Below are 22,784 nucleotides of genomic sequence, written 5' to 3'. Positions count from 1 at the left end.
TGTCCACAACTTTGCAGTTGCTTTGAGGGGATAAAATATCTGACATGTCCTTATTAACTGGCTTACATTTTAATTACCTTTTACCAACCACAAAATATGCTGCATTTTGTCTATGAAAGAAGATGGTTATTTCATAGTTTATTTAAACCTTCAGGCAAAGGCACGCAGAACCTGTAATGAAGGCTCTTGTTTTGCAATGCAATAAAGTTTAAACTACAAGAAACAAACACGAGACAGAGATTTTACTATAAAATCACAGACATTTATGGGGCTTGTGTAGAACACTATGCAGAGCACAGAAAAAAACCATCAAACCCTATGAGCAGAGAACTTCTACCAGTGGGAATCTCTGTGCTTAATGTGAAAGGAGCACAGGGACCAATTCACATAACAAGGATGGTTGAATAGGTCAGTCCATACCCACGGAATGGAGGAAAACCACAGAGCAGGATGTAAGTAATCACACCCGCTGCCCAGATGTCCACCTTCAAGCCATATCTAGAAGTGTGAGAGACATGGTTAGAGACATCAGATTCTTACAGACTACAGAGGAAATATGTTCAGAATCATTAATAATTTCTCATAAATTCTCATCTGAACTTTGTTTACCTACCAATCCTCATTCTGCCATCAAATGTTTTTTACATTTACATCTTAAAATTAAAATTACATTAGATCAGAATGTGTGAGTGCACAGAAGACACTGGGCTTTATTCTTCAGTTAGTTAACTAATTCAAGTTGAGTTTACTTGAGTTAGTGATGCCTGTCAACATGAAATCTGCAAAGGTGACACAGGCTGCTCAAGCCAGCAGGGATTTAAACAAATCAGAGGAGGATAGCGTGTAATAACGAAATTGAATTAAGTGAATGGTAGTTAGCAGTCTCTCGAGAATAGAATTATTCCACTGTATCTGCAAATGGCTAGTTAGTAACTCAGTGCTAAGCTAAAAAGTTTGAGGCCAACAACTGGCAGAGGTTGATCAATATAACTCAAAAGCCAGCCTGCTCTGAACTGGTTTGGCTAAGATCACCTCCCGAGGTCCCTTCCGGAATTGTTCTATGAGCCATGATTCTGCATCATAGCCAACCAAAGGCAGGATAAAAATCTTAATTGCAAGAACTCCAGTCTGGCACAATGGCAAGAATGTGCTCTTCTGAGTACACATCAATGGATCACCACTACAAGGGATTTACCCAGTTTCAGCAATGATTTCTGGAGCTACATATGTTGGGGTCCCACAGACAGTATATAGAGGTCCATCCACAATTGTTGCTAGGCCAAAGTCTCCCAACTTCAGGGACTTGCTTCCATCTTGGTGTTCATAAACCTAAATCAGGAGGAAAATTGAAAGTTTTACCACAAAACCATCAAGGCAATTACTATAATCACTTGCTAACTGCCTGAAATTCTTCCTTCTTATTTACAGATTTTTTTCCTTCTCCTTACCTTTAACATATTTCTGTGTGTGCTTTGAAAAGTCACAGACAATTTGGACAATTTCCCTCCAATACAGCCAAGATGTTTGGGAAATACTTATCTTGCTACCTGTCCAACAAAAGACGGACCACTTACTAGGTGCTAAAGCCCAGAAGCAAATGCATGACCTTCTGGCAGTGGCTCCCTACTGAATTCACAGTGTAGGCAAGTTGAGTTAATTCATTTTACTTGCAGAGATATTAAAGGTTTGCACAGGAACTTCAGCTACTTAGATAATAGAAAAGTGACTGCACTGATAGCAGTTCCATGCTCTTCTCTGTGTGCTGAAGCCACAAGACACAAATTTGGCTGCAGTATTTCACCTAGAAATACTCTCCTCTCCTTGGATGACTCTTACACACCAATGAGTTTCTTACTGGCACAGTAGCATCAGGATGAATGGGACACAAGCAGTTAGGGCTGCTAACGGGGATATGTGAAAATCCTGTCTTAAAACCTGGTCTTCACAGTGGCAGCATGATCTTTCATGGGGTTTTATGGGTGCAAAGGGAGATTAAGATGTAGTCACATGAAAAAAAAAACCTAGAAACATCAGTAAAACAACTATAATTTTAAAAGCCGGCTCAGAGCAAAAGAAGAGCCCCAAATCTGCAAACACTGAAAACTGATGTCCTAAGGAGACTTTATGATGCTGTATTGTATCCCCCACCATCTGCTTATGCCAGATAATAAGACCTGTGCCTTTAAAATTAGATCCAGTAAAAAAATATTTAAAATAAAAAATATAAAAATGTATCTGAATTAAACACCAGACTGTAAGTCTATCTTTAATCAATGTGCTGGTTTGAGTCCTTGCTTGCCATTTTGGAATGTTTTCTACGACAGCACCTTAAAAAATGGAAACAGTCTACGGGAGACCTTCTTATAATGTATATGCATCACTTTATTATTTTGCAAGCCAAACCAAAGCTCTATGCAGTCTGGATCACCACTAGTGATATCATGTAAACAATCTGCACCAAAACTGTGCAAAAATAGTAGGCATCATACTTCCTAATCAAAATCAAAATAATCCTTTATATATATATACATATATATATCTTGACCAGCTACTCCTACATCCAAAATCACATTTATCTACTGCTTTAAGAAGAAAATCCTAGCTTTTTTTCTTATAAAAATACAATAAATTCTACATGGGACCCTTGAATAGATTTCTTGGAGCAAAAGTAAATTCTTGAAGTCTCTCACCACAGTTTCCTACAGATCTGTTATAGCTCATACTAATTAGTTCTATTATACAGCCCCCATCTCCCAGTTTCTTATTTGTTAATGTTAGTCATGTCTAGAGAGAAAACCCCTCTCTGTCCTGAATCCCTGCTTACCAGGTGATACAGCCACAAGCAGACATTCAGAATACACAAAATTCTTCTCGTCTCCTTATGTTATTTTTAAAAATTCAACTGGATCTTTAAGAGGACCAGCAATTTATAATGGATTCACATTTCTCTTCTACTAAGCCAGAAAAAAAGTTATGTTTATAGAAAAGCACTAGGAAAAAAAAAAAGCAATTATGGTTTTATTCAAAACACAGATTGTTAAATACATCTGGTTCCTGAAACTAAAGAAAGTGCTCTCTGAAATGGCAGTAATAAATCTAATTTCAACAACAGTTTTAATTAAAGTCTAGAGACTAGGGCTTTAAATATTCACTTGTTGAAGTATGTAAAATGTGCACTTAGACATGAAGAGCTGAATCTGGCCTAATTAGTATTTCATATTCTGTTTCATGCACTTATCTTTCTACACAGCCTTCTCTGAGCTGTGCTAACCTAGCAAACATTTGTAGATTCCTTCCTTCAATAGACCACACCTTGTGGGACTCATCCATACTAGAAATTAATTACAGAAGAGGTTTGTTTGGCAATATTTACCAATGCAGAAGGTTTGGTACAGTGCATTTTCTATTATTCTGGTTCATCTGTTTCGAGGAATTACTTTTCTTGGAAAATTACTTCAGTTGACTTGTAAAAATGAAGAAAGTAACTTTTCCTCACCCTGTTATAACTTCATCTAAAAAAGGGCCCAATGTGAAGCTGTGGTATGTTACTTGCCAGTCAAGGAATGGGAAAGATAATTTAACGCTCATGTTATTCAGAATAAATGCTATATATGTTCCTACATTTAAATACTGAAGGGCAATTAAAGAAATGGGGATTAGTGCAAATTGCCCGCTTCGTAGAGCTTTCACTGTTTTAACTAAGCTATAAAACTGTGTAATTGTACTACACTAATTGAATGCAGCCACACATAATTGTATGCCACCATATGTATCCTATTAGTATAAAGTCTGTCAGTATTTTCTAAGCTGCTCTTGTGATCAGTGCAGATGGCAACAGTCAGAGAAGTTGTTCTCTAGGGTTTATTATATGGCTATAAAGACATCCCATGACTTGACAAAATAAACGTTCTAAATAGCAACAATTATGAAAAATGTTCCAATTAAAACATGGAAGGCTCCCTAGAGAATAAAAAAACAAACAAAAATGCTAAAGCATCACAGGTATTCAGCACACCCTAAACTCTTGGACAGTTGACTGTTAGATGGACTTTATATGCCTCGAGGATAATACGGAATATTTAAGCAGTTAAAAAATAATGGGTGCTGCACACAGGACAGGTTCACACACACAAAGATTTATTAGCAGGACCTAGAGCTGGTCTCACACATCAGCTCTAAGCCTGAAAGTTACTTTTGGGAAGAAGGAGAAATGAAAAGAGACAAAGGAGGAGGTGGAAGGAAAGGCTCTACTAGGGGCTGGGAAGAGATGAAATAAAGCAGCTCCAGGTGAACATCCTCTTCTGGTCTCCTTCTCCAGAGCAGCATGTTCCCCTTCACTCCTCATGTTCTCCTCTAGCCTGTACAGCCTTGCACATCCTCCCTGTTGTCTTTATCCTGCTAATGAGGTTGTTTAGCCTCAGGACATGCTCCTCTAAGCCTAAAGTTACAATCTATGAGTAGGAAAAGGGTGGGGGAGAAAGGGCTGATTCTCTCAACCCAGTGACCAGGAGAACCAGCTATAACACAACCAGGATTTGCACATGCAGCATCATGACTGTAGCACAGGGAAAGCCTCAGCACAAGAACAACAAGGGAAAATACCTCCAAGACCACTTAGGTGAAGGGTTAAAGAGCTGCAAGGAAAAGGGCAGGCTACAAAAGGCAAGGAGAAGGTATTTAGCAAAAGAAATGCCAAGACCCATGTGGCATTTTTCAAGTGTTTTCTAAATGCCATGAAAATAACGCTAGTGCAATTTTGTGACACAAGGAACGACACATCCCATTTGACAGCTAAGATAAAAGCAGGAAGGTTCAGACACACTGAGGCCACAGGCAGCCAATGTCAGAACCAGGATCAGAGTTCAGGTAAGGCTGGTTCCAAAGTACTCTTCTAAAGCAGCGCTTGTTTCTTTCAAGGACCTCATAAAACTTAGACAATCAATGCAATTTGTGAATCAATGCAATTTGTGAATCAAATGCTTTTGAGAATTAGGATGCTGCAAGAGGTTAAATGCTGCAACCTTACAGCTCAGTCTCAAAATCAATGCATGGTTCTGGAAAAGTCACTCAGAAATAATTCAGCTACAATGTGAACAATGTGATCATTAGTGGGTAATTACCAGAAAAGCTGAGCAGGTAAATCTAATCCCTGCCCTGCTGCCCTCACCTCCTACCCATACCTCCTGACCACCTCTTTTACCCAAGAATTTTAACTCTAACAACAATAGAGATTAGGCATTTACAGACAAGTCAAGACAGCAGTAGAGCAAGGCTTGTCCCAGACCAAGACCCTCCTGCACACTCCAGGAACAGCATTATTGAATCCTGGCATGGGATTGCTACAACATCTGCAGGCAGCCACCTATCAACCCCAACACCAGAAAATAAAATGGAGCAAAAGGGCCAAGAAAGGTGTATCAGTCATTAATGTTGAGTGAAACTTCCACCTAGTGTGTTTTCAGCAGTTTCTGGAAAATGAGGGCAGGTCACTTCCTCACCCAGAACTTGCCACTAGAGGAACTTCAGCTGTAAAAATCCCACTGCCTGGAAGTTTAGTAATATCTGCCGGAGTCAGCTTTCCCATAAAAACTCTTTATTGTCAAGCAGGACTAAATGCATTAGGTCATGGCTGAGAGCACACAGCTGAGAGAACTGATACTCTATGATTCTACGAACACTGTTTTACAGTTGCAGAATATATGGAGAATTGGGACATACTGATATTGGAACATGTCAGCAAATTTGTGAAAACTCAGAACAGTGAAATAATCAGGAGAAGCTAATTTCTCAGGAGAAATAAAACTATGTGGCGGATGCAACTGTTGCATTCAAGTGTGCAAAATTCTCAGAAGACGAATTGCCAGGGTATGTTTTTCATCGTCTTCAGTGGATAAGGCTCATATAGTTTGAGTCAGAAAAACAAAGATTTAGATTGTCTGTTTGTGAAAGTGGCATAATAAAAAGTGCTATAGGATTATTTGCAGATGCAGTAGGGGAAGGACAAAGAAGTCTTTTCCTGGTTCTGCTCTTATGTGTGACATGATTAGGACACAGCATTTACATGCACCACACTTGTAAAACTAAAGGGTTGCTAATTATTTAGGCAGTGAGAGAAGTACAGAATAGTCTAATGAGGACAGAACACATATTTATAAGAAGCTTGAAATTTTCCTGCAGTTTACTACAAGTTTACTTCTAGTGATCCCAGGAATTACTCAGCTGCTTTGTCCCATGGAACAGTATAGACATACCACCTAATGTGACTGTACTTCCTGGGACAGCTGTTATTCTTAGGAGAGCTTTACAATGTAAAGGTTAAAATAAAAAGATCAGTGAGTTAAAAGACCGAAATAAACTTGGCAGGCATGTGGAAGGAGGAAGTGCAGACCTTTTCTCACACACTCCAAAGTTACCAGCAATACTGAAAGATGAATCTTCACTTACCAGTAGATTCTCCGGCTTGATATCCCTGTGGACAATGTTCAGGCTGTGAAGGTATTTGATGGCACTGGCCAGATTGTAAAGCATCCCACTGGCATCCCGCTCTGTGTATTTGTTGGTGGAAGTAATAGCATCAAAAAGATCTCCTCCCTGGAGCAAAATTACCATGGGATATGAGCAACATTGTTTGTGAAATGACTGAAAAATTTAGGGAAGATCAAGGGACAATTTTAGAGAAGGAGGAGGGGAAGGGAGCAGCACAGTTTCCCTGCAGCTATAAACTATGGGTACTGTGATGGCATCTCCCATAATGGCAGGTAAACAGACCAGTAACTCAAAACCATTGGTCATGGCTGAGTTGCTCAGCCAAGAGGCTGGAGTTTCTACTGCAAACCATTCCCACCTGCTGCTGCTTTTGTAACATGTCCAGCTCTTGCCAACCTGTGTGTTCAGAGCCTGCTACAAATGTCTGGCAAGAGTACATACTTGCCTATCGTGATGCAATTTACCAACCCTCGGCACTCTTTATAATAATCACAAACAAATTTGATTGACATCAAATTTTTGCCCAATGCCTAACTGAACCCCAGAAAGACGAAGGAACTCTGAGTAAAACTCAGAACTCAAAGTTACCTATTCTCACTGCTATCATATTTTAAAAGTCTGTTTCTATCTCATAAAGCTTTGCAAACATGGATTTTAGAAACCACTTTCTCTACAGAAGATGTGATTTTTTTGGTATTGTGATGCCTCTTGCAGTTAATACTGAAGAATTTTACAGCATGTATGTCAGGCAATCATACTGGGAGACACAGGTGGCTGCTTGTGCCATTCTCAACTCATCTTGCTAATTCAGCTAAAAGCTGCTGTCAGTGAAAGAAAAGCAAGAAAACAAGAGAGAATGAAGGAAAGAAGAAAACAAGTTAAAACTAAGTGGAAGTCCCCAAAGTTGGAATGATCTTCACCAGTGTCTGAGGCAGCCATGACTGCATTTCCAGAGGTGAGCTGGCAAGTGGGGAGAGGGAACATGAAGTGCTTGGACAAAGATGGAAGAGTCATTTTAAATATGAGATTAAGAAGGGAGCTTGACAGATTGGAGGAAAAAACAGTGATCTTTTGGGAGATTCTACTCAGAGGTATTGAGCCTTTGGCCAAAGTCAAAGGAGCATCACAAAGAGAATACAATCCAACAAGAACAAAAAAAAAATAGAAAAAAAAGATAACTCTGCAAAAGCAATGCAAAAATTCCCTGCTACTGTCAAAACATCAAGAAAAAGAATCACAGAGGACTGTATTTAAAAGAAAAAGTGGGTATTTTCTGAAGGCAAAAGAGGAGTCCCAGCTTTGCCAGCTCTCATAGTTTTACCAACAGCTTCAAGATATTTTCTGGTTTTTTTTAAGGCTCAACTCCAGTGTAAACATTTTTTCCACTTTCCAGAGAAAGGAGGATTGAGGGGAAAGAAAAAAAAAATTCCAGGAATCACGGTTACAGAGAAAAGAGTAGGAAAAGGGAACCACCAAAGACTCAAACCTGGTAAAACAGACTTTACTTGTTATAAAAAACAAACAATCTATTAAAGTTTTTGCATTGTTGAGGTGCAGCTGAAGTATGCCAGGGCAGGTTTATTTCCATTGTAGATACAAAATCCCAGCTCTTTGGAAATTGCTTACAGCCAAAAATTGTCAAATCTGGACCACATCAAATTTCTTGCCCTGGCTGGTGACTGTTCAAGACACATCAAGATACATAGTGTCAAGGAAAAGGAAGAACAAAAGGCCAAGCTAAACCAGATAGAGGATTAGAGAGTAAGAGGCCAAATATTTGGCAAATGTACAATACCATGTACTTCATGGCATTATCTGATCCCTAAGTATTAGATATCAGCATGTGGCAAAGTATGTGAGATAAATAATCTATCTTCCCTAAGCTCCTTCCTGTGAAACCCCTGTACCAGCTGCTTTTTAACATGAGGCAGTGGGTTGGACAGATCTTTGGTCTTATCTAATATGTTCCAGATGCTCAGAAGAAGTGTCAATAACATCAGCAAAGCATCTGCCTCCAAACAAAGAAAATAGTCTGAGCTATGAGGAGCAAGAATGAAAGAAGCTGAGCCTTAAAAAGAAGAAGGAAAAATTTTGGCTTGAAGTCAGAAGAAAAGGAATAAATGTTCATGCACAAGAGAAACTTAAACTCAGAAAAATATAGAGGCTTCAGAGCAATTCAACAGTCAAGCCAATCTGAAGCAGAATAATTTTCTCCATTTAAGCATCTACTGTAGTCGGTAAAGTTTCTTACCAGGTATCCTGCTAAGAAAAGAGAGCATATATTTAGTCTGTGGGATTCTCTGCGGTTAAAGGAGAGGTGATATCCTGGAAAGAGTTAACAGAGCTGACAGCTATATCAAGCAGAATTGCTTTCAGACTTTCCTCTCCCCAAAGAGCACTTTAACCTGCAAGGTTCTGCTAAGCCGATTCACACAGCAGGTCACTATCATTTATTCAGGCACCAGGGGTGAGTTCAGGATGACATTTCAGTCTTAAATCCCCTGTTCTGGAGTGAAACAGGACCAGCAACATCTGAATGCAGTTTTTATCATCTGTGCACATGAGGAAGTGTACTTGGAACTACAGTAACCAATTATTTATTTATTACCTTGTTATGTAAATGATATGATCTCTCTTTTTCTTCTGCAAAAATGAAATCATATCCTGGAGCAGTAAAGGAAACTCAGCAATAAATCTTGCTTCTTAAATTGGCCAAACCCCTGTTAGGTTTGAATAACAATTTTGTTTCACTGTGTAAAAAGGCAATGTGCCAGAAACCAGGTCTTTGCTTCCTTTTACAAGCACCACTTGCAATGTGTTTATATTTGTATTTATGAAGTGCTTTTTCTTACACTTTACAAAGCAATGAATGGCCTATCTGCCATGAGGCGAGGGCGGGATTTGCAGCAGTCACTTATGTCAAACATGTTACTGCCAATTAATGCAGGGTGGTATTAACTGGAACCGGGCTCTGCACTATCAAGCCTTTCCTCCTTGCCTCTCTTTCCTGTCTGTGAGTTTGATTTAATGTCAGGTCTTCAAAAGTCAGTCAATAACAGATGGTTAATCAATTCTAACAGTGCACACTATGAAATGGTAACAGTCAGCAATTGGTGAATTAACAATTAATGTCTCTCCAGAAATGCCTTCCCTAGTACCCAGAGAGTGCAACAAAGCTTTTCTTCCAACTATATATTAAGGAATAGATGTTTGCGTCAGAGAAACAAAGTTGACTTCCCTGAATAAGGTTATTTCTTCTACATTTCTTCTATTATTCTACATAAAAGTAAAGACTATTAGAACAGTGCTCTCTAGGATATGAAAAGTACAGAGATTCCTATAGTGCCCTTCTATAATACAGCTAAAAGAATATGTGCAGCAATCTTTAAGGGTAAAGAAGAAAGAACACAAACACCCGATTTCTCCAGAAAGTGAACACAATGCATGTTTTTTTTTATATACATCTTTAAGGCTTATTTTCTAAATTATTTTCTAGGAGTCTTCAGTCCCATCCTCTCTCATTTAGCTGAGTAGGACTTCAATTAAAAATCCATTGGACACTACAGTTTACACATTTTTCAGTCATGAATAGCACAGCAGGTCTCACCCATAAAGCCAGCTCTGTGCTTACATCTTGGCAGGTTAGACAAGGCACAGCTTTTAGTTCTTAGCACACCTCATGGGGCCAAAATGAAGGATTTGTCAATGCAGGCTAAAAGCTGTGGCTACATGTGATTACAGTGCTGTGCAAGGGGATTGAGGTACCTTTGAACAAGCTCTCGCAGACACTGAGGAAAACCGACAGTAGCATGGATCTCATAGTGAGCTCACTTAGAATAGAATAGAATAAAATAGAGCAGTAATTATGATTAAAATACTGCTAGATGGCTAATGGTATCTGATCTCAAGCTGTGCTGTTTCACATTGCATGCCTAACAGTGAGAGAGGGCTGAGATTGTCAAGGGACTGGGGAAATTATTCCGGGACTGGTAACACAAAGGGATTCATGGCATGGAAGATTGCCAGTATTTTTTTTTTTTGTCTTGGGATTTAACTTTTTCATCAGAGAAAATATGTCAGCTCTTTAGTACCAGCATCTCCTAGTGTGCTTCCTCAGAGCTTGGAGGTGGTGGACAGTGGGGTTAGGGGGACCATAAGCTCCACAGCACTACTCAAGTCAAATAGGGCATCTGTCAAGCACAGACCTACAAGGACAAGACTTTCTTTCCCAGACTGCCACGAGGACAGGGAAAATCTGTGGGCATCCACCCATGAGGCACACAGAGCCTTCCAGCTTTGGACTGGGAACATGGCTTGTGTCACTGGTTCTGCCACAGAGCATGGGGGATAATGGAACAAACCAAAAAACCTAGTCATTCTACTTGCTCTTGTATTCCAGACCAGAGATTGAAAGAGTATTTAAGAAACACCTGGACCTGGGATCGCCCTATTTAATATCTCAATGAGGTGTGATAGGAACATTAAGAGCACCTTCTAACTTCCACCTACAACCAGAGCAAAGCAGATCAACAATTCTGTTTGCCAAAGAGTGCTTTCTCTAAGTCACTCTAAAGAAATATCATCCAAAATATAAATCACTACATTCACAAATTTACTTTTTAGACTAGAATCATGCTTTTAACAGCAGGCTTTCCAATTTCGCTTTCCCCTTCCTTCAGCTTAAATTTAGATTGCTATTGAGGAGGCAAGTTTGACACTGTGTTAATATATATCAATAAAGAAAAAACACATTTAATATTGTTTAGATTTAATGTAAATTAATAAAAACTAATGAAATCCTTTCACCTTTTTGTATTTTGAAGGCTGGTATTTATGGCTATTTGGACTGGGTATATCTTCAATTCACCTCAAGGCAGATTATAAATTTTTAACGAGTTTTCTCTTGAGGAAGCAAACACAACTGGTGGTATACAAAGTACTGTCAACAGAACATTTACAAGTGTGGCTTAAGGGAAGTTAGACAAATATTTGAAATATTTGAAAGCTAATAAAAAAAAATCTGTCAGTGGCTTACACATCTTTCAGTAGGATGCTAGACCACTTTCAGAGATCTCTTCCACTCTACATTATTCTGTGATCCCATGTTTTTTAGTAAGCCTAAGTAGGAATGGAATTTTTCAATATAGTTGATACAATAAGCAGCTTGACTCCAAAGCACTCACCTTTACAAGTTCCATGACAAGGTACAATTCAGTTGGCATGTCCATCTCCTCGATCAGAAGTACAATATTGGGATGCTTGACTCGTCTTAAAATAGATACCTCATTCTGGATCATGTGTTCCTGACACACAAAAAGTCTTCAATGAATATGGGTTAGTGGGAAAAAAATTCACAGTGGAAAAAGCAGAGAGAATTGGGAGCTGCACAGATTCTCTGGGGTTTTTGAAAAAACTAACAGATGTTGCCTCCAGCAACAGAGAAGGAACATGTTTAGAAACATCAATGTGGTAACTGAAAGAAGAGAGAGCGGAACACAGAAAAAGAAATGGAAGAAAAGACATGTTTCTGATGCAGAGAAAAATGAAAGCTCTTTAAATTTTCTCCGATGCAGAATCTTTAGATTTAACAACATGATAGCATCTTCTCACAAAACCTTTTGTTACTGATTTTAAAACGTAACAGTCACTTGGTGCAAAATTGACATCAATTTAATTAACCTATCCCTTACACACAGTGACCAGTGTTGTTATAATTATTTGTATTATTTTCTACTTTCTATAACACCTGGAATTATGAAAATTAGAGGACATAATTACACAGATAAAAAGAAAGCACTGGAGATTCATCACATGGGTCTAGAACAGCCTTTTCTCCTGAAACTCCAAGAGTCTCCAGAGGGTAGGCAAAGACTTTAACAAAGAGATTCTAACACTTGTCAGGAAAGACACAAATACCAACAGCTTCTCAAAATGATCTCTCACAAAAAATTTCCTGAAAAAAAAATCTTTTGTTCTCATATTTTTTTTCTACTTACTTTTCCTCTACATTTACTTTTCTTGATTATTTTCAGAGCATATTCCCTACCAGTTGATCTGAGGAAAGAGAAAAAAAATTTGTATGTTCAATCACATTGAATATTTTTCTCAGTTGAGTTTATATTTGTTATACAAATATAATACATGTAATGAAGAGTTCTAGTAGAATATTCTTTTTTTTTTTTTTTAAGAAACAAAGCTTGGATTTGACTAGTGTTGTGAAATTGAGCCAAAGTTATTAAATATGTGTGCCTGAGAAAAAGACATACAACTTTTTTGTCTAAAAGGAAAGCATTTCAATGTTTTCAAAATAAAAAAAAAATGCTTGACTTTTTCTTCCATTTTGTAATGAAAATTGTTATTAATTTGTAATTTTTTTGTAAAAATACCATACAGTGTTCACAGGTACAAATATTTTCAAAACAAAATAGTTTTGTTTTCTATCCTACAAAAAATACAGCCCACAGAAAATACTTACTTACTTTTTACTTAAAATAAAAAGTCATTTCTTTGCATATCTGCAGTCACAACTGCTACGTTAAAAAGGTCAGTCCTTGGAATAATTTGTTATGTATTCAGTAATTATAGGATATTTAGCAGAGTTAAATATGTTGGCTTTTAGGCAGAATGTGGAAGATTCTGGAGACAGTAAGAGAAATTAGTTCAGGATGAGAACACATTTCCTTTTAACTACTGCGTTGTTTTGAATTCTTATAGTGTTTATTACTACTATATGTACATAGGTATCTATTATCTAGAATACTTACATAGACAAATTAGCTTGTAGACAAGTTAACAGTATCAACTTCCACTTCTTAATTAAGTTACAAAACCAAAAGATGGCTGTAATAACAAAAACAGGAAGCTCCGCCTACAAGCCCCAGTTTCAGTACAAGTTTAATTGGAAAAGGGATAATTTAGGAAAAGATCTTACTGAAATATTTTTCTTTCGTAATACAAACCTAAACAGGTTACAAATGTCTATTACATTGCCTTTAGGCATGTTTGGTTAAAAATTAAGAAAAAAAATAACCTTTCAAGAATACAGGGTCATTTTTTCATTCCGCATTTCACAAAAGACAGTAGTTAAACTGATACATTAAACTGATACAGAGTATGTTCAACAGAGACATTAATGTGTCTAAAAGTGTGCTCAGTCTGTCAAACAGGGCATGCAAAGTGAGTAATACACTGAAAGCACTGTATCTGGTAAACAACTGGGCATTTTCATTTCCATATTAAAACACGGAGAACTCCTCTGGTAATGATGTACCACTACTTTTTAATTTAAGGAAAAATTACTAATTCAGTAAAAAGCAAAAATATCACCAAAATATTAATTCTGTTTATGTTCCCTGGCAAAGAGCTAAAACTGCCTCTATTAGGACATCAGTTAAAAGAAATCCCACAAGATAAGAAAGTTTATGAATTGGGGGAAAAATTACAGCATATCTGTTCAAGATTTGCACAAATAAAAATTAAAAACTTCTCCTATCTGTGCTCCCCCACACAGGGGTTTAGTGCTACAGCCCCCCAAAATGGGCTGCACTCCATGTGGGGTGCCCCTCTCCAGTGCTGCTCTTCAGTGGCTACAGTCCAAGCTCAGTGAGGGGACAGGAAGAGATTTGGACACTATTTTTGCGACTAGAAGGAGGAGGTTGAACAAGAAATATTAGAAATTAAGATATCTGGGGTTCAAACTCAGACAAAATATAGCCTCTTTCAATAGCAGTCTCTTTCAAGCTGCTTGGTTGCCCTAGGAATGCTTCCTTTCTGTCATGAGAAAGGAAATTGATGGTTTTTGTTGGCCATGGGAGACTCCATGTACTCCAAGACACTGGGAAATCTGAGCTAGTGAGGAAATGTCAGCATTTGAAAGTATCTGAAAGTTAAAAATGAACACATATAAAAACACCGCAGGACAAATTGTGCATACGACGGAGCAGATATGTAACAAGCAGATGACAACTCTGACTGCTCTTTGTTTTGGTAAAAAGAAAATTAAAGCTAAGATAATGTAAATCCTTTCCCCTGAAAAGCTGCAGAACCGCGGCCTGTCAGCAGCACAGCAACATACACACCACCAAAAAATACGCACGGCCATGTCAAAAAGTCACCATGAAACAGGCATCTCACCTCTCACCTATAGCTCACTCCAAACAATATAAAGGGATCACAAAAAGAAGGCAACATGCTGTGGCTGGACAGGAGTCTGGACCCACTGCACTACCACAGAGTTAGACTTCTAGCTCGTAACAGGGCTTGGTGCCATGTTCCCTGGCTCTTTAAACTTTTGCAAACTTCACGGAGATTTAGACTGCACTGGAGACAAAAAATCTATCTTTGTTGTATTTTTGCATGCATTTAATGTATTTAAGAGTGTGTCTCTGTGCATTCACAGATGCTCAAAATGGGATTTAGAAGTCCACATGTGAAAACTTTGGAGATGGTTTTTGGTTTCTATTAAGACTGTTCATTGTCAGAGGAAAACTCCTGTGAATGTATTGAAGTGCTCAAAGACTGATCTCACAGCTATGGAGAAGGAGTATTCATGTGACCACTGAATTTGTGTGGCAAGACCCATTCCGACTTGTTTAACACCTTATGGTGCTATTCCTTTGAAGTGTAATGCACACAGGAATTATACTTCACAAGGAAATGGAAAAGTTCTCTGTCCCAAGTATCACCCCATTAATTCTGGCTCTGCAATTGATGGACATATCAGACTTTGAAGTGAGGTGGTTAAAGATGCTTAAAAAAGACTGAAAAGAATATTTTTGAAGGTGTTTCCACAGGTACTGGTATAATTTACCCTCCGAGTCTTTAATTTCTCCTTCCACACCTGTGATGGCAAGGATATATTGCTTTAGAAGTATAAACTAACAGAAACAATTCCACTTCAGTTTTCAAGATCTCCCAAATTAGTAGCTCTCTGATAGAAATGGGATCTATGGAACGGTATAGCTCAGAGACCACAAGACTATATATCTGGGAATACCTGGGTAAAAATGCTATTTGAGTACATTAGACACACCATGTTACTAGATACTTCTGGGCCCAGTGGGATAGACAAGAGGACAGGAAACAGTTTTCATTCAAGCTCTCCAGGATATTGTAATCAGCATTATTTTTAGGTGTGATGGGACCTACATTTCATTTTGTTCATGTGTTTTCTCTCCGTTTGGGAAATAATTGTGACATGCACACTAGCACATTTGTACTGTCTCTGAGCAGCACAAATTGCATTTTTAGCTGAATGAGTTTATTAAAACCACAACTTCTCATTATTTTACCTTCTAATCTGCTTTTCCTAGGCACTATTCACTTTACCTTAAGCTGCCTTTTTCTCTTTTCTTAGAAAGAGAGTTTGGGTGAAGATGGGTGTTTTCACCCATTTCTTTCACTAGTCATGTCCCTCCATAGGGTATTTCAGTGCTTCCCTTCTTTCATACTGTTTTGCTTTGCTTCCTTTAGGTTTCCATACAGCTCAGACCCTGAGGTTTGATCTGAACAGCTACTGCCCTCTGGATGACCAGTTCCACCAAGAACTCACTCTGGCAGAACACTAAAGGCCTCACCAGAACTTTGGCCAAGTCCCACAAGCATACTGTCAGCTGATAAAAAATCTACTCTCACCCTTTTCCCCAACAGCTGTCTTCATGATCTCCAAGTTGCACTTTTGGATGCAGAGGTGGACCTGTATTTTTCCAAGGGGACGAGTTTAAAACCAGTCAAGCTAATTTATCATTGTCTGTCAGGAGATTTAATCTCACTCTCCAGGGTTTATATCATATTCTTACAGGATAAAGACCAGTTTTTTCTTTGAGCCCAAAGGTGAAGTTATATTCCTCTGTAAAAGTCTCCTCTCCAGGATATGGTAATAGGGGATAGAAAACTTAACTGATAAAATTTCATTCTCAAACACTGACATCTCTATTGTTCTCTCTTTTGGACACCTCCAGCTCTGGCAGTTTTTTGTTTGTCTGCACTGCTACTAACATGAGCAATCCTACAGTTGTTTCACATATAGGTGAAATACCTTCTGTCTTTTATATCCCACAGTCTCCTATTTTTAACAATACCACTAAAACGTAACCACAGTTCTGCTTAGAGCATTCCTCCGGTTCCATATTTTTTACACTCTTAAAGTTGGGTAGAGCAGGTTCAAGCCTGAACAGATTTAGAAACAGACACATGAACATGTCAACCTGGACACTTTCAGCAACACTGACAACTGAGGTGACTTGTGACTTCTCTAATCTGGAGCAGACGTCTAAAATCAAAGACTGTTTTCACCTCTTTACAGTAAAGGTCACTGAAGAAGTTAGATTTTGGTGTCTGCAGTGAGGCCCATAAAGTTGGAAAGAGCAAATATAGTGGCACAAAGCAGGCAAGCAGGAGTTAAACATCCATAAAATTAAAAATAAATATGGAAGAGACTACACCTCAGTGTCAGATGGCAGAATAGATTGATCCAAAATTACCTCTTTGTGCTGACCATTGGCACTACACCCCAAACAGAGAACTTCCTGACATCTTTACAGAGTGCTGCTGTATGTGAAATGTTCCACTAGTCTAATGTAAAAGGAGCATTGCAAAAGGAACATACTGCAAGAAAAGATGTTATTTCATTGCAACAAGAGAGATTTAACACAAGGAACTGGTAACATCATGTGGAGTGTAGCAGAAAAAACCCATATAAACCCCACAAAGAATAAAATTCATAGATTGCCCCTTGAACTCACTCATTTTTTAATTTGAGAGGACTTTAGTTTTTCCATCTGGCATTGAGACATTACCTTATTACATTTCTGTATTCTACAAATAAAGATACAATCAGGAAAGCCATAACATTAATAATTATTTTTTACAGCAATAAGTGTATTATCCTCCTCACCTTTCTATACACTCCTTCACAATAGCAAAATTTCCGTCTCCTATAGTCCTTCCAACTTTATATCGCTCTGCTATCGACGCTGGAACCTGGAAACCTTCCTCCAACACTTCTGAAAGAATCATTAGTACATTTTTATTGTTAGTGAAGGAAACACAGATGTTGCACATAACATGCATTTTAAGTCCATGGTTTAGGAGCCTGGAAACCATTCAGTCAGTATCTCACTTACTGTACAGTGAAACCATGCTGCTGACATTGTATATACTCAACAGGTTTCATGCAGATACAATAATGAAAAATAAGACTTCTGGGGGCTCAAACATACCACCATTTGAGTGTTATATAGTTCCATTGCAATATGCCCCCAAGACAAAACCAAAATTGTATTTTTTTAATTACGAAAAGGCCTCAGTGATCTGCACAAGCGCAGACCAGCCTCCGAAAAGGGCTGGAACTCCTTGATACAGCATGATTAAATATATGTACCAAAGAAGTCCAACACTCAAGCACTTATTTTATTACATCCTGTAAACTGAGACATCCATAAAACTCCTCATGTGCTAAGTGCTAGTTCTCCCCATCCCCCAATATCAAATATTTAGTTTTTAAACAAATGTTCTCAATAATACTACCTCGCATGCAACCTGGGTACCAGATGTTTAGGTAAAATTGCATTATACAGTGTCTAAGCATACGAGAAGCTTGTAGTTTAATGTGTTTTAGTGCTCATTCCTGTACTATTATTTTTAAATGTATTTGAAATAGTGTTACAAATAACTAACATGCCTCTAAAAGCTGACTGTAAACTGCAGCTGATAGAAACTACTATATAAATATTGTAATGTAAAAAAAATAGCCTCTCAGAAATGTGATTTATGTTTACACTCTTTAAGACAGTGCATTTAACTGTGTATTACTCTGTCCTTTGTTCCAGTTGAGTACTAAAAGTGAATGCTAGGAATGCTAGGACACAAGGAGGCTGGGGTTTGTCTGAATTCACAGACAGCATGAAGAGTTATTCTCCAACAGGAGCACAGATACACACACATGTACACAGACGTGTATGTGAGCCGGCAGTGCTTGAGCAGACCTTGCCCCTTAGCCAACTTGCTCAAAGCCTTAGCAGGGAATAGGACTATCCATTTCTGAGTAAAGACCCAGGCCTGCAATGTGTTCTTTAGTACCGTGGCAGATAAGATAAAAATACTGAAACAAGCCAGTCAGCACTCTGTGTTGCTTGCAGAAATAAAAGTTCAAGTATTCCGCAAGAAAAATATCTCTGAAGAGTGATGTCCAGATCAACTCTGATCCAGAGTGAACCTAACTGGTTTGCTAAGGCTGAGGAGCTTCCTCACAGAAAATCATCCAGCCTGCAATGCTCCCACCTTCTCTGGCAGGAAGAATGACTCACTTCCTACACAGCTGCTGTTATCACTACACTGGCTGCTTTGAAATGTCAGCTCCAAATGTTACCTTCTGCAGGGCCATCATTTTCATCCATAGAGCTGCAAACTTTGGTGGATGCTAATGAGGTAGAGGAGCCACTGTGTTGGGAGCTCTGGAAATGGAGACACAAATGAAAACAGATGATTTTCAAGAAGCACGAGTACCCACAGCACGTTCCTGCTGGACACATGTCCTGGAGAGGCTTCAGTGTTCCCTATGTAAAGCATCTATTTACTTTGCTGGATGGATATGTGGATGCTTGGGAAGAGTCCAATTTCTTCCACTGAAATTACACTTTTGGTAACCTCACATTACTGGAGAGATCCTTGATCCACCAAGTGAAGCAATGTGCCTGTAAGAATACTTTGATGTATGCTCCAACAGCTTCTCCCTATTCCACACACATTTTGGCAGGGAAAACTGAGGAGCTGTATGCCCTCTGCAGGCTGGAGACCGTGTTCTTAGAGACCCTATTAGCAGGCACTACAGGAACCTAAGTCTTTAGCTGGCTGTGTTATGGGCAGAATTCCTCTGTTTTACAAACCTCCCTCTGCTGAAATCTTCCCCAGTTTTGTTCTAAAAGGAAGAAATCATTATGGCAGTGTATGGACAAAATAAAATGTCAGGGTGAATAATGGTTGCTGCTTCATAGGAGCATTTGACTGGGGGTGGCTCACTTGAGGCAGTGACTCTGTTCTTGTGCTCCATTTCAAGCACTTGTCCTATCTGTACAGCTAATGGGGGAGGGTGATGTCTCTGTGGCCCCTCAAAGGAAACTTGTAGGCACCCACTCTGGATGCCAGAAGTGTAGGAGGCAGGATCTCACCAGGGAAGCCTTACAAAGCACCTATCAACATCTATCAGACTTTAGGAAACCTGCTTCATCCTTCAACATACAGACTTTAGGAAAACTGCTTCATCATGCATCTAGATGGATGAAGCTACACAGACATTTGAGATGAAGTGGATTTCACCCAAAACTTTTATCTTGTGGTGCAAAACAATTATACCTCATCTTCAGGATTTCCTATCTTCAGAGGAAGCCAGAAGAAGCTACAAATATAATGTGGCCCTTCAAACTTAAAGCCAAACTCAGCATTTCCTCCGGTCCTCCTATTACAACTTAAGCGAAAAATATTCAGTGGATTTGCAAAACTAAAACTTTCTTGGGTTCACATCATTCACATGCTGAAAGTGCTGCGGTATTTCATTATCTTTTTCAGTCTATATAATACATAGATCGCAGGCTGTACTTCATGCAACTAACACTATCACTTCCTTATCAGTGTCTACAAGGTATTTAGATGCCCACAATCATGGTGCCAATCCACTTTACAAATTAAATACAACTATTTTGGAATTATTTCTTTTGTCTGACACTGCAGAACACAGTTCATGACTGGAACAAGAGTAACCGAAGTTCCAGCAGTTTGGATATTTGCTGAGTACCAAGCCAGGGAAAACGCAGTCAGCAGACTTAAAATCTGGCCAGTATGCTGAGTTCATTTGAACAGAATAACTTTTAATTTCTCCCACAACAAAGGTCAGATGACTTAGACAAAGTCTGAACTTGGCCTATTTTTCACTAAATAATCCTGAGAGCTTGCACATCCCATCTACCATGAGATTCTTTGCCCTTGTTTCCTTTAATCAACCCCAGCTCCCTCTTTTCATCCAGGCAAGTATTTCTTCTGAGCTTTGACCAGAATTGAAGAATGCATTAATCAGTTTTTGGACTGTTTTTGTTGTCTCTTGACAACAGAAGTCAGCACTGAGTGATTTTATGCAGTTTGCTAAGATGCTGCTCTTGCTTCATGGTCAGGATGTGTTTATATATGTTCCATTCCTGTACTAAACTCTGTGTGACATCCCAATAAAAACTTACCTCTGGTTCATTTTTGAACAAATGAGCAGATGTGGATGAAGGTAACGGGGAAATGCTAGGAGTTCTCATGCCTGGAGAAGTCAGTCTCAAAGCCTATTTTTATACACATGTAATGAGAGAATCGTTTCCTTTACAATCCTGCTTGTAAAATAAGCAGAAAAACATGTTCTCTCTACTCATTCTGCTGTGTTTGTTGGTTTTCCTAGAACAGACATCCAATTTCATACTAATTTTCCCTCTCACAGTATTTTCTGTAAGGAATTACAATTTAAACATGTTTGATATTTATTACTTCTATGATCAGGAATGAATCATTACAACATTTAAGGAGTACAATCACAAGAAAGTTAGTGCTAGATTTTCAACAGATTATTTAACAGCTACTTTTTTTTCATTTTTTACACTTTAAACAGTGAGATTACACTTTTAAGTAGATGTCAGGTCAAGGCTGCTGACTGCATAGCACTGCAGCTTCCTTTAGCATCCTGATGGCTTCTTTACAGTCTTGCAGTCATGGCTCTCATCTGTGAAGATGGCAGATGTGAAAATCAAGACCTAACTCAGTGGCCACATCTTCTCAGAATGGGTGCCTGGAGATATTCAAATTTTTATTTGAGGACTGAATTTTTCAAGGACTTTAAACCAAGGCTTAGCTGAGAAATACAATTGCTCAGTCCTTCCAAAACTAGATATCTTCAAAGGCTCATTTAAACAAAGCATTTTAGCAAGTGCTTCAATTTAAATACAAATAATTTTAATGGTCTACACATGAGTGAAATTAAATTGACTCCTAAATATGTCTTGGGTAAACTCCTTAAATATGTATTTAACCTAGGTTTAGTCTAATAGACTGAAAAAAAAGTGGCCCACAGAAATTTTAAAATTTTAAAGGAAAAAATTTACTTCATACTGATGTTTTAAGTGGCTCTACTTCTTATTGGCACTGTTAAAGATGGGAAGGTTAAAATGTTATTTGTTAACAGAAGAACTGAAATAATGCATTAGTAGCATATAACATACCACGAGTCTGCAAACAAAGCATACAGCCCCTTTGGTGACATCAGCCTCCGAAGCACTGGCACGGAGGCAGAGGCAGAACTTGCCAGTGACAAAGAAGCAGTAGCTAGGAAGATGTGCTAAAAATACACACTGAGACTTTTAAAACTTTAAATAATTATTGAAAAATATATCAAAACATACTCTTCATTACCTTTGCTGAACCCCTCCTATTAAAAGAAGGGATTGAAAATAAATCAGGAGCTGGACATTTGCACATATTCACCAAGTCTGCTGGCAGCACCCCTTTCACAACTAAAGAGATGTTACTGGATAAACATGACACAAATATTTTCATCTTTATTCAGTCCTCTCCAACAACACGCAGGCATTTATTTATTTATCTTTACTTTGGCTAGAAAGAGATTTCATTTATTTAGACTTTAATTAGCTCCCTGTTCTCACAAGCTGAGAGCCCTGCGGGTCCAGCAATCCTTGTGGGTCTCAGCGCTCCTTCCAGTTGGCTTCCCAATTGTGAGGCAGTCTGTCGTGCGCGTTGTTGCTCTCACAGATGTGGACCCCATCAGGGATCTTGCAGATGGGGAGGGGGGAAAACAAACCCTAAGCAAGAGTATAATCTCTTTAACACACAGACTTTAATGTAATTAGCTGGTTTAATTTTAAGAGATTCTGAGGTGCTTGGAATGTCATCGCTTTCACACAGATTTAAAGGGGTCCAGTTGCACAGGTTGCCAGCACATGGCCAGTTTTATGGCACACCTTCATAAAAGCAACAGCATAAAAAAATCAGGTCTTTGGTGTAAGGATTTCAGATCCTATTCAGGTTTATATAACAGATGGCCAGCACACCACACACCTCATTGATGTGAATGGAAACATTAGCACTATAGAGTTTCAGCCATGTCTCACCTGGAGATTTATTTTGCCACTGTTTGGTAAATAGATTTATCTCAGTAGAAACTGTGCTAAATTCATGAAAAAAAAAAAAAAACAGCAAAATAAAAATTACTGTAATGTCTCCTCTCTCCTGATACTCACCTTTGTCCTAAATTAATC

At 38.5% G+C, this 22,784-nt stretch overlaps 1 protein-coding gene across 5 annotated transcripts in view; it reads right to left on the bottom strand.

Moving 5' to 3' along the window:
* DCLK1 (doublecortin like kinase 1) overlaps positions 1-22,784 on the bottom strand; it is a 224,247-nt gene that overhangs the window by 24,417 nt on the left and 177,046 nt on the right. For all 5 annotated transcript variants that reach the window (XM_031061410.1, XM_005426354.3, XM_005426355.3 and 2 more), the window contains 7 exons: positions 18,854-18,938; positions 17,381-17,489; positions 12,483-12,540; positions 11,670-11,789; positions 6,445-6,591; positions 1,196-1,329; positions 421-498 (listed from right to left, as the gene is read on the bottom strand). In XM_031061410.1, the coding sequence (XP_030917270.1) occupies positions 421-498; positions 1,196-1,329; positions 6,445-6,591; positions 11,670-11,789; positions 12,483-12,540; positions 17,381-17,489; positions 18,854-18,938 (731 nt within the window). The remainder of the gene's footprint in view (positions 1-420; positions 499-1,195; positions 1,330-6,444; positions 6,592-11,669; positions 11,790-12,482; positions 12,541-17,380; positions 17,490-18,853; positions 18,939-22,784) is intronic.

Source organism: Geospiza fortis, unplaced genomic scaffold (assembly GCF_000277835.1).
Source record: "Geospiza fortis unplaced genomic scaffold, GeoFor_1.0 scaffold181, whole genome shotgun sequence".
NCBI lineage: Eukaryota > Metazoa > Chordata > Aves > Passeriformes > Thraupidae > Geospiza > Geospiza fortis.
The sequence above is the reverse complement of the archived record's forward strand: the minus strand, read 5'-3'. Positions and strand labels throughout refer to the sequence as shown.